We start from the raw sequence: 13549 nt of genomic DNA on the forward strand, positions 1-13549 counted from the left end.
CCACCATAGAATTATTTGTTGCACCCTGAAACCTCCATATGCCTAATTTGGTTTCATTTACTTGATTAATTCTCGAGTAATGCAGAACTTTGTGTTTTATTTGTATGGCAGCCACCCCTAAGAGAGGGGGGAGGGGTATCTAACCACCATAGAAACATTCATTGCACCCTAAAGTTTCCATATGCCTAATTTGGTTTAATTTGCTTGATTAATTCTCGGGTAATGCAAAAATTTGTGTTTCATTTGTACGGCAGCCCCCTCTAAGAGAGGGGGAAGGAGTATCTTATCACCATAGAAACATTTATTGCATCCTAAAACCTCCACATGCCAAATTTGGTTTCATTTGCTTGATTAATTCTCGAGTAATGCAGAAATTTGTGTTTCATTTGTATGGCAGCCCCCCCTTTGAGTGGGGGAAGGACTGTCTAACCATCATAGAAACATTTATTGCACCCTAAAACTTTCACATGCCAACTTTGGTTTCGTTTGCTTGGTTAATTTCCGAGTAATGCAGAAATTTGTGTTTCATTTGTATGGCAGCCCCCTCTAAGAGAGGGGGAAGGAGTATCTTATCACCATAGAAACATTTATTGCATCCTAAAATCTCCACATGCCAAATTTGGTTTCATTTGCTTGATTAATTCTCGAGTAATGCAGAAATTTGTGTTTCATTTGTATGGCAGCCCCCCCCCCCCCCTTTGAGTGGGGGAAGGACTGTCTAACCATCATAGAAACATTTATTGGGGGTCTCAAAATATCACGAAAACCTTCCCCGGCCCCAAAAACCCCTACATACCAATTTTCATGTCGATCGGTTCAGTAGTTTCCGAGTCTATAAGAAACAGACAGACAGACAGACATCACTCCATTTTTATATATATAGATAGACTAGCTGACCCGGTAAACTTCGTCCCGCCCACAATTTGTTTTTTGTTATCAATACATTTACGTTTTCTTACTATGAGCAAGTTCATGGGTCCAATCGCAGAACTGTTCATTGATTGATCTTCTAATCGATCCTGTTTAATATTGTGTGGGGGGGGGGGGTGGAGTGTCTAACCACCGTAAAAACATTTATTGCACCCTAAAACCTCAATATGCCTAATTTGGTTTAATTTGCTTGATTAATTCTCGCGTTAAGCAGAAATTTGTGTTTCATTTGTGTGGCAGCCCTCCTTAGAGAGGGGGGTGGAGAGTCTAACCATCATAGAAACATTTATTGCACCCTAAAACCTCCATATGCCAAATTTCGTTTCATTTGCTTGATTAATTCTCGAGTAATGTAGAAATTTGTATTTAATTTGTATGGCAGCCCCCCACCCCCCTTAGAGACGGAGGAGGAGTCTCAAACTATCACGAAAACCTTCCCCGGCCCCAAAAACCCCTAAATATCAATTTCCATGTTGATCGGTTCAGTAGTTTCCGAGTCCATAAGAATCAGATAGACAGACAGACAGACATACATAAATCCATTTATATATATATAATCGGAATTGTAGAACAAAAATTTCCGAAAGTAGTTGAACACGAGAATCTTGTGAGAGTAAAATTAAACTAGCGATATATATATATATATATATATATATATATATATATATATATATATATATATATATATATATATATATTCCATGCCAAACTGATGTAGTGTTTCTCAGATTTTCGTCAAAAGTGGTAGTTTTGTTCTTTATCACAAATTATGAGACCCGTATTTTTTTATTTTTTTTTAGGGTGACCATTTCCATCTTAGGGTGGTCCAAAAAACCATTTTTTCACATTTTTGCCAAAAATTACTTTTTTCAAAAATTCATAACTTTTGGACTACTAGACCGATTCAGATGATCGTCATATCAAATTAAAGCCTTTTTTGAAAAAAAAACTACACCTTAAGAAAATTTGAATTCTGTTCTCGTTATTATTGATTGTATTTATTTTTTATTGTTTTCATAGTCTCAGGACCAAAGGCGCTATAGTTTTTTATTATTTTTTTGGAAAGCTGAGGATTTTTCAAACAATATATTTCGAAACCAGGGAAGCGTTTTTTTTTTTGTCGTTTTTGAGTTATAACTTTTCAAAGTTAGCCGATGGTCCAATTAGCTAGTTTTTAGAACAATACTACAGTTGCAGAAAATTAGATTTATGTTTTCGTTATTATTGATTGTATTTGTTTTTTATAGTTTTCATGGTCTCGAGACCAAAAGCACTATATTTTTTATATTTTTTCTGGAAAGCTGAGGATTTTTCACATAACATATCTCGGAACCAGGGAGGGGTTTTTTTTTAGTTTTTGAGTTATGATTTTTTAAAGTTAACCGATTGTCCAAAAAATCATTTTTATTCCCATTTTTTCCACTACAAAAATCATAACTTTTGATCTAGTAGACCGATTCAGATGATCGACATATCAAATTAAAGCCAATGCTAGTCTTGGTTGAAAAAAATATTACACTCTGAATAAAAATGAATTTTGTTTTCGTAATTATTGATTATATTTGTTTTTTATAGCTTACATCGTTTCGGGACCAAGGGCGTAATATTTTGTTATATTTTTTTCCTGAAAGCTGAGGTTTTTTCACATAATATATCCGAATACCAGAGAAGTGTTATTTTTCCTTTTTAAATTATGATTTTTCAAAGTTAACATGTTTTCCGTTTTCGTTCAACTTTTCTATGTGACAAGACTGAATGTATGTGACTATAATCCAATTAATTGGCAAGTGTGCTATTTTTTCAAAAAAGGGTTGCTAGTAGGCTTTAATTTGACATGCCAATCATCTGAATCGGTCCAGTAGTTCAAAAGTAATAATTTTTTGACAAAAGTCATTTTTGGGAAAAAAGGGAAAAATGATTTTAGGACCATCTGGTAATTTTTGAAAAAGCATAATTTGAAAACGAAAAAAACGCCTCCCTAATATCTAGATATACTATGTGAAAAATCCTCAGCTTTCCATGAAAAATATAAAAAAATATAGCGCTCTTGGTCCCGAGTCCATGAAAACTATAAAAAAGTAATACAATCAATAATGACAAAATCAAAACCTGAAATTTTTGCAAGCGTAGCATTTTTCCAAGAATGACTAGCTAATAACCTTTAGTTTGGTATGTCGACCGTCTAAATCGGTTCAGTAGTTCACAAGTTAACAATTTTTGAAAAATGTCATTTTAGGGAAAAAGTCGATATTTCGCTTCAGCCGTCGCCGTCGATCACAACCAAGAAGAACTCTGTTGCGATCGTTCCCTCCTGCTAGCATGTATTTAGCCTTAGACGCATTGTTCCCAAGCCCAATCAGCCCTGCTTCATGCAAAATTTCCATTCCCGAAAAAAACCACAAAACCACGAAAAAATAGTCATGGCAGTTTTTGCTGTGTCCCTGCAGACTTTGTTTTGGTACTAGCCAGATAACTCACGTTTATATGCAGTTCTTCAACATTTAAAGTTCATAATACCTTCTGTACTGGGATGTATTAAATAATTTAAAGCGTGTGAATACTCATTGGTCATGGATTCGGTTCGCACGTGATGTTTTTTAAATTGCAAATACAAAAAACAAACAATTGGAATTGCGTACCCATCCTATAGCAAAATGTCATCAATCCATCTGAGATAACGATGATTTGCAAACGTCTACGAAACGATTGCTGCCTAATCTAAGGCCGGCTATCTTATCTTGTTCTCTCGGTCCATATGTTCAGCAGCATCAATTTTGCCAAAGTACTGTTTGACGTCGCTTGTTACAATGTTCTAACAGCAACCTTACCATGTGAGTCTTATCAAGATAGGATTTCTGCTCTAGTACTGTTCGTATTTTCAAACTGTGACTGTTTTTGTAGCCGCCAAGCAGACCCAAAAAATTCTGAGGTTATCTGCGTCGTTTGAGTTTCGATGAAAGCGTACAATAGGGACAGCATTTTTGTATAATCCAAAACAAGCTCAAACGCAATCCACGGAATTCAGCTATCATCAATAATGCGATTGCGACTGTTTATACACACGATGCACAAATCAATGTTTTTTTTCGCCACCGTAACACCAGATACGTTATCTTACCAGTTATGTCATAAAAAGTAATTTAATCTATTCGGAGTGCAGACAATTGCATTGTTGGCTTAATTCAAATTGGATAGATTATCTATTTGAACCTTGAACTTCCCAAACGCAAAATATTTACCCACGAGAGCAGCCAGATACTGCCTTTTCGGACGGACAGCTTCTTGGATCCGTTGAAACATTTTCCGTAACTGTCCGACACAACTAGCACTTGTCTGATAAAGAAAAAATAACTGCAGCACTACAATATCACAGCATCCATAAACAACTTAATCGGCAAATAAAACAACAATCGACGGTGCGATTGTTTACAAACTGTGATGGTCCCCTTTCGCAAACCATCCGATAAATCCTTTCCAGTGTCTGCCCAATGATGTGCGTAAAAAACTGTTAACTTCTGAAGCACTTTTGATTGCCGACTGCCAATTTATACGCCGGTGTATTCCACGAACGCTGTCTCGCCGCTGATAAGAGCAATCAACCGGCCATCTGCGCACGGGTGCTGCCGCAGGGGTACTGTACAATGGGAGCCTTCCAGGAAGAGGTGTTATTCGGGGATCCATTCATTGCCCCAACGATTCACACGAGGATGATAGCTTATTTCAAGTGCAAGGAGAGAGGCGATCTGCGTGCTTTGCTGTTTTGCAGACAGTGCGGATTCATTCGCGCCAAGCTTGCTCAAAATTCGATGTTTTTTTCGTGGTGGATTGTGTGAGCGATGAGAAGTGAGAGAATCGATTGGTGGCGTAATTTCATGTGTGAAGTACTACAGGTGGCCTAGATGGGGGCGTAAGAAAAAAATTCACCTAACGAAATATGGTCGGTGTTCAGTCAGACCGGAATAAGTAATAAAATTATGATTTGGTGTTAATCAAACTCGCCAATGTCCACGTGGATATGTGAAATAAATATTTGAGAACAAAACAATAACATCTATATATATATATATATATATATATATATATATATATATATATATATATATATATATATATATATATATATATATATATATATATATATATATATATATATATATATATATATATATATATATATATATATATATATATATATATATATAAATCAACGAAATCTGTTTTTCATTTTCAAGAATATTCAAACTTTCCTATCATGCGCTTGTTCTGCGTATTTGCAATAAAAAGTTTGAGCTGCCTGATGTTTTTTTTCTTCAAATACTTGTCAGTGTGAACACAATGGTAGAATTCGTGATTTTTGAAGATGCTTAAAATGAAATTGCTACAGAAGTAAATAATCTAAATGAAATTGCTACAGAAGTAAATAATCTAGCAATTTGGTGTCAGAGAACTAATCATAGAGCAGTTTGTGAAGATTTATCAGGTTGATCAAGAGCTTCTTGATAAATTACCAAATATCCTATGTACAGTGTTGGAAAGAAGAAAGTAAACAGCATTACGCAAAATATTTTTTCATGATTTTTTTTTTTTGAATATGAACGTATTTCTTACAATGGAAAGGATGTAAACAAGCCATTGTTTGTATTCATTTTCAAATTTACATAAAACTCCAATTCATTGGATTTTTTCATCCAGTATTGTGCATAAATGCTCTATGGGGTTGGGGTCTGGAGACTTGAATGGCCACTCAAGCATTTTAATCTTTTTGGACTGAAAATAGCGCACCTTCAAGATGTGCTTGGGATCATTGTCCTGTTGTAAGATATAGCTTTTATATTCATTTTCCTGACTGACGGCTTCAAGTTTTCCTCCAAGACATATACGTAGGACTCAGCAGTCTTCTATACATCGATCTTGACGAGATTGTCCACCCCATTCCAAGAAAAACAACCCCTCACGAGAAACGATTCTCCACCGTGTTTAACTGTTGCTTGAGTAGGTTGGATAGCTCAGACTTCAGGCTCTCATTTTTTGTGTTTTTAAACCTCAAACTTACTCTAATCGGTCCAAACAATCTTCTTCCAAAAGTCAGTATGACTGGAGCTCCTGGTCATGGACCGTCATCATTCATCAGGATTTTTTTCATTTCAAAATAAATCATGCAAAATGCATACTCTAGTTGCAAATCATAACTATGTACCAAAATTGTATAAAAATGTCCAAATAATGATAATCTTTATATAGATACACAGTTGCATGTTAACCCTTAGCGGTCGTATTCAATTTGGACATGGGTTCCATACAGGTCGGAGTTATTTTTACTTGAAAGAGCAGTGATGCATAATTTGTATGATAATGAAAGATAAACAAGATTTTTTTCAATTCGTTGTGAACTTTAGATGTGTATCTACTGAATAATGTGTTTTAAAATGCTGTTTTTATATAAAATTGTAAAAACAAAATAATATAAAATTAAATAAATTATATATTATATATTCTAAAACTCTCGTTCGTGTGCCATCTTTCGATACAGTCCCTCAAAATAACGTCCTGGTTTTTGACTACAGTTCTGCACGATAAAAAAGGTTTGGTGGCTGAGAACAGACATAGGAACGCGAAGATTCAATTTTTCACTTGCATTACTTTTTCCAAAAAGGTACACTTTCACGAGGAATTGAAATTTGAGCAATTTAAAAAAAATAATACTTTACATCAAATTTCGCACGAATTATAACAAGCATCCTTAGTTTCTAATCAATCCAAACAACGTATTCGGCCAAGCTACGGCATGTGGAAATTTTAATCTCGCTCCACGCATAGGTAGCTGCTCTTTTAAGCTCAATAAAACTCGCATACTGCCTATTCTTCTTGCCTATCAATCTACATAAGTTATCGATTGGGGTGAGAACTGCTAAAAAAGCAGGGTAGTCCAGTATCGAAGCCCCAGTCGTATAAACCATGTAAAGGACTTCCGACTTTAATGAAATGATGCTTTGTTCTGTTGGAATAACACGGTGGTTTCGATGCGAAAATGGCAGCAAATTATTGTTTTGAAGAGGCTTTAAGCTTTTCAGTTCATTACCTCTAAATCCTTGAACTCCTAATTTCTTATTCGCTTGAGTGGAAAAGTCATTTGAAACAGTCCCTTCTGAGAAGCAAAATCTAACATTTAATAAATTTGAAATGGAATAAATGTGCAATTGAGGTGTTTACTTGGTAATTTTTAATAAAAAAAATATTCAGGAATGTCCACGTGGACAACAGGGGGAGGGGGTCTGGTCAATGTCCACGCAAGTCCACGGAGAGGGAGGGGGAGTCTAAAATCGTGCTTTTTGTGTCCACGTGGTATGTGGACAGCCCCTTATGTTTTCTAAAGCTATACCTTATCACATGTTGCTCTTCAAGATATTCTTTTTGTGGTTTTGACTCTGGGAAAATATGCCACCCCAACCAAAACCCAGTCTATTTATGCGAAGCGTTGTGTTTCTTACTATGTTTCTGTACGTATTAGAAAATTTCTACTCTAGGTGAATAAGCCCAGCTTACTTCATACATGAACCTACTATTTCAATATTGAATTTAGATGAGAAACAACGCATAAATCTGCCCTATTTAGCATGATATGTGTAATTGTTCAATTTACCACCACCACCATGTGATCAATTTAACCGCTCACTGAAAATATGTTCAATTTGACGATTTTTTTTCTTTTAATGAAAAATGTACTATTTTTATTTTTCATAGTAAAAATTGTTCGATATCTTGAGCACCACTTAGTTGGGCTAGAATATTCTTCGAAAAACGGAGATTGCAGCGGTTTGTGGACGCAGTAAAAGGGCATCTTCCTCAAGTCGTTAATTTTATCACCTCTTCCCCTATGAGATAACTGTTATTTGAAAAGAAAGGGGAGTGGTTGGAAAATTAAATGCAAACGGGAGCTTCTTCGCTTTCTATTATTCGCTACTAACAGACACACTGTGTAAATGGGCCCTTAAGCAATGAACTTATACTTATGACAGACATACAGCTGTACTACCGTTGTACTTCGAAAATTGAATGTCTGTCACCATGTACAGCGCTAAAACCATGCAAGCAACTCGGTACAATCGCTGTACCTGTACCGACCTGTTTTACCGCTGTACATGGCTACAGTTGTACTGTGCGCAGCGCCATAGATGGTTAGTGGTGGGTAGCATGAACAAAACGAATCAAAACATTTGGTATACATTCTTTTCATTGTCTTTCTCTTGAGTTAATAACTCAGAGTGGAAACATATTTGTTGTGTTCGATAGTTTAGACGCTAAATAAAAACCTTTTTCATTGAAATATTGGTGAAAATACAATGCAATAAATTCAAACTTCTGATTGTCAGTCTGACATACGGTACAATGTACAACCAAAGTATGTGTGTCATGCTATCGTGGTACCTGTACAACGCTGTACACGTACAGCGCTAGTACAGTTGTATGTCTGTCCATGGTATTAGACAGTTACCAGGTATGCTATAAAGGTCCTCGCGCTAGTATTAGTAAATAACCTGCAAAATAGCGTGCAATTTGTGAAGAATTTTAAACAAAATTTTACGAGGGTCGTTCAAAAAATAAGTTTCAGTGCCTCAGTAATCGCGGAAAAATAGAGTTAGGTAAAAAAACAAGGTGATTTTCGTAATCTACGTTTTATTTTCTACATTTTTACATTTTTTGAAGTACGATGTAGGGGAGCCGCGGGTAAAACGGACAGTGGGGGTATGATGGACAGGTGGTTGATTTGTATAGTTGCATTATGAATTTCAAATTTCTGTTAATGGGAACCCCTTCTGTATGCTATTCTAGAATATTTAAATCATCCTATGACAATGAATTCAGATCAAAAGTGAAATAGGGAAACAAAAACCGAAAATCAGACATGATTCCGCGTGTGGATGTAATTTTTGCGGCTTCGATATTAAGCATTTTGAATGGTTTAATTGCAAAATTGAATTCGCTGACGGTTATATTTCGGTTTGTGAGTTGACAGAGAAGCGATATTAGGTATGTACGGAAAAGTAAATTCATTTAAATGCATTTAAGTGCACCCGTGGCCGAGTGGTTAGCGTCTCACATTATCATGTCGGGTGTTCGGGTTCGATTCCCGTTCTGACCGGGGGATTTTTCGTCAAAGAAAGTTCCTTCGACTTGCATTGTGGTCACGCGTATTCTAGAGCTTGCCCCTCGGAATACATTCAAGGCGTGTTATTTGGCTAAGAAATCCCAACTAAGTATTAATAAATGACGCTAGTTAATGCATACGTTGATACGGCAAAAGTTCCACAGAGAACGTTAACGCCATTCAAGAAGAAGAAATTAAAATTATTGAAATAATTGCACTGGGGGGGGGGGGGGTGAAATGGACAGTCACATCCATAATCACATCCAATGCATGATGGAAAGTGAAGGGAAGAATATTGAACTCTTTTTTTTATTGCTTTCTCTTTTTGTTCTATTTCAATTACTAGACGCACAAACACTTAGAGAGAGTGAATGAAAATATTCCTCTCGCGAGCAATAAACCTCTACGCTTCGTATATTATGTCCATATCCCCCCACTACATGTCCATTATACCCGCACCGATAAAAAATGTTCTACTTTTCGGCTTGTTTTATTTTCAGTAAAAAACATGGAAAAAAACACATTTTTATAAAACATTTGCCCAGTTATTTCGAAACCCAGTACATTTAACTGTAAGAAACTGCTTTTAAATTTTTGAAAGCATGAGTTTCCAAAGATAGAATTGAAGTTTTCCTTAACATGTTCGTCTTACCCCCATCTCCCCTACATTCTAGCCCTTTTTCATATTAACCTTTGAGGTGAAAGACTTTTTACGACCAACACGACCTCTGTGACTGAGCTGACAGGTCTTCCAATGGTGCCGGCTACTACGGTAGTTAATTTAGGAATGTTTGGTTTAGGGTTCTTTCAAAATGTCCGCACAGTAACCCGTTCATCATCAGAAGACAGAATCCGTTTGCGTCCTCTACTCGAGATATCTCCATGGTTCCTTCCCATTTCCCCTTGTTTATGATTTCCTATACACCCAGGTTTTTTTTACGCGGGGGATACGTACCTCGTAAAAAAAACGCGTTAATTGGAAAATCCGCGTAAAAAAATCTTTTAATTCGAAAATCCGCGTAAAGAAAAACCACGTTAATTGGAAAATACGCGTAAAAAAACCATGTCACCTAATGATAGATATCAAATGGGAAGAACGGAAGTAAAAAGTTGAGTGTTGCTCGCTTCCTAAAACCCGTAGTTTTTTCCTGCAATTTCGTTGGTTACTGGTAGCTAAAGTTCGGTTTTCCTCACGAATGAGGTCATCTACTGTTGCTAGAAGATTCCCTAGTAATTTGTACACTCTTCTGCCGATGCACGTGCAGTAGCACTGTTGGACCGTCCAGAGCTAAGTAGACAGGGAAAGACATTCACGGATAGCTGCCCGTAAAAACCCCGTCCAGTTGTACCGCCCGGCGAGCTCCCCGTTACCCAACACCTAAAATCCACGTAAGAATCGTGATAAGGTGCGGCACTAAGCGCTAAACTCCGTTACAAGCACTAATAACCGTAATATGCTCTGAGGGAACATGAGAGAAAAATGTGCGCTGAAGGGGAGATGTTATATTGCACTAGTCTTTTTTACCGCGTAAAAAAAACTGCGTTAATTGGAAAATCCGCGTAAAAAACGCGTTAGTTGGAAAATCCGCGTTAATTGGAGAATCCACGTAAAAAAATCGCGTTAATTGGAAAATACGCGTAAAAAAACGCATTAATTGGAGAATCCGCGTAAAAAAAACCGCGTTAATTGGAAAATCCAGGTAAAAAAACGCGTTAATTGGAAAATCCGCGTAAAAAACCTCGTAAAAAACCGCGCAAAAAACACCGCGTAAAAAAAACCTGGGTGTACTGTGGAGTGGGTTCTTCCGACAGCAGCTGCGATTTCCCGCAATGTCTTTGCTCGACACGTCTTACTTATTATCATTGTACGTGTAACAATATCTATCTCTTTCCTCTTACTTGCCATTGTGATCAAAACTTTAAAACTTTTTCAAACATCAACAGAAAACAAAAACCAACACTGCTCAAGCAGTGGTTTGGTGTTGACAAAAAACTTTTCGCGAAATTCTCTTGCGCGCATTGTTAGTTAAATGTGTGTTATTAATATGCAACAAAAGAAGAAATGTATTCAAAATATTTTGCACCAACTAAATGGAAAGTATCGACAAGTAGCATGTGTACACTCAATTTTCCGATTGACTGTATACACACCTAGCTGGTACGTCATTTTTGAGTTTTCCTGGGTTGATAAGTAAATATATAAAGGCGACTTATGTTAATACGATCCTTTTCTCTCTCATGTAGTGAAAAGGGAAAAAAAATGAACGGAAAATTAAGCGAACGGTTTGAGTTTTATTTATAAGAAAAATTAAAATCAGTACTAAATTGTTAACAGATAACAAAAATCGATAATAAAAAATCCCGGCTCCCGATCTCTCAGGTTATTCCTGTGTGCTACTCATTTGATAGGGCTTTCGATGTCTGCGCTGTCTGGTCACATCCGATGGGGCTGGCTACTTTCGGAGCGCCCTCTACCCTGGAGATTTTTCATGGTTACATTGTATTTCCATTTGTTTATGATATTCTGTACTGTAGACTGGGTTCCCGCGATGATTTTCCTCGACAACACATAGGGTAAGTGTACCAATTATGGAGGACATATGTCACCAACTTGCAGAAATTTACGAATAAATACTCTATTTTAGTTCAAAAGTATACAAAAGTATTCTTTTTCTAGCAGTTTGAACTCTGTTTTTGAAGATTCTCACTGATATGTTGATGCGTTGTTTCTTATTTAAATTTGTTTAAATAATTTTTGAAATAGTAGGTACATGTATGAAACAAGCTGAGCTTATTCACCTAGAGTAGTAATTAGAATTCTCATACGTACGAAAACGTAGTAAGAAACACATAACGCTTCACATATTGAGGTTTGGTTTTGGTTGAGGTGGCATATTTGAAAAGCAACATGTGATGAGGTAGAAAAGCAACATGTGATGAGGTAGATCAGCTTTGGAAAACATAACGTTGTTAGTCGTTATCCAGTGGTGGCTCATTTTGCCCCAAACCACAAAGTAATTTCGAATGCGAATTAATCACTGAAACCAAACAAAATATCTGTTTACCTCTCATTGAATATGTGAACAGTTGTCCAAACTGATGATTTTTCGAAGATATCAGGTCGAAAAATTTAAATTCCAAGGGAAATTTATTAAATACCATGCGCGCAAAATTACATCCGAATGGCTACCGTGAGAGAAATTTCTGTTTTATTTATTATTTTTTACATTTTAAATTTTCATGCACAACAGGGTGTCTCAAATAGCTTCAAATGTTCTAACAATAGGATAATGAAGAAGTATCAATTGGTTTATAGTTAAATTGTCGAAATTTGAGCACTGGTTCATTTTACCAACCCTGTTCATTTTAACCTCATTTCCCCTACATCATTTCAAAGCTTCATTTAAAGCTTCAAGTTTTGAAATGTAATACCTGAATGCTTCTATCTTTTTGTGTGTAAGTGTAATAAATAACAATACTGGAAAGAAAAAAACATTTTTTCTGTTTTTTGGAGATTTCGTAGATTAACACAACGTTTTATTAACCAAGTCAATAGTAAATCCAATTAACATTATCAATAAGCATTCATTTGATTCCAAGAACGCTCCTGTAGGTCATCAGACTACAGGAAAAAAATTTGAATGATAGAATGAAAAATTTCCCTTTTTCTAATGAATACTTTTTCAATAATGCGATTATTCTCAAATCAGAAGGCAGTTTCGAAAAATTCCAATAAGTTCTGTTCAAGACTCATTATTTATAATTCATTATTCAGCAAATTTAGCTTTTGCTTTGCTTTGATCGATTCCCTTAATTTACTTTTTTACTTACGATAACCATGGCCTTTGGCCAGATTTTGTGCCACATAAGTTCAATATGCAAAGAACATCTACCAATTATTTCTATTCAGAATTTACAAAAATTAAGAACTTCCGAAATGATAATCTGAGAGAGGGTACACTTAATTAACTACAAATCAAAAAAAGAATTAACAAGCATTACAAGTTCCGGTTATGATTTATCTTCTGTTAATGAGAAATTATTGTTTTTTTCTAATATCCGATATCCGACTGGACACTAAATATTGACCGCATAGGCAGGATACCGAAGATCCGTTTCATCTCTAGATTAGACTGTTGTTATGTGTTTCCCGGTTGTAAAAACACTGCCTGCTCCTCGTTACTAGGCCTCTCTGCTAGTTGACAGGAGAATCATGAAGGCGTGAGGGCTGTAATGAAGTTTTTGCTTCTCTTCAAGAACTGAACGAAGGATATTAACACATTCGTTTATAATTAATTTTTCAGAAGTAATAGAAGCTCTGCTTTTCTGCTTTGCAGCGATTTCGTACAACCATGATAGGAACCAGGCAACTTTCGATATTGCGATAATTGGCATGTAGATGTAAAATTGTAGCAATTATGGTAATACAAAAATACATGTTTATTCCGATAAAATCGCATAAATTGGTCGAAC

The 13549-nt window shown here is 36.0% G+C and overlaps 1 protein-coding gene across 3 annotated transcripts in view; it reads right to left on the minus strand.

Moving 5' to 3' along the window:
* The window catches only part of LOC129763398 (facilitated trehalose transporter Tret1), a 42359-nt gene that overhangs the window by 1916 nt on the left and 26894 nt on the right, over positions 1-13549 (minus strand). Inside the window, exon 1 of one of the 3 annotated variants that reach the window (XM_055762424.1) lies at positions 4170-4761. The exons of the other annotated variants lie outside the window; for them this stretch is intronic. Within the exon in view, the coding sequence (XP_055618399.1) occupies positions 4170-4230 (61 nt within the window). The 5' untranslated portion in view covers positions 4231-4761. Of the gene's footprint in view, positions 1-4169; positions 4762-13549 lie in introns of those variants that run through there. 3 annotated transcript variants of the gene reach the window in all.

This window comes from Toxorhynchites rutilus, chromosome 1, assembly GCF_029784135.1.
Source record: "Toxorhynchites rutilus septentrionalis strain SRP chromosome 1, ASM2978413v1, whole genome shotgun sequence".
Taxonomy (NCBI): Eukaryota; Metazoa; Arthropoda; class Insecta; order Diptera; family Culicidae; genus Toxorhynchites; species Toxorhynchites rutilus.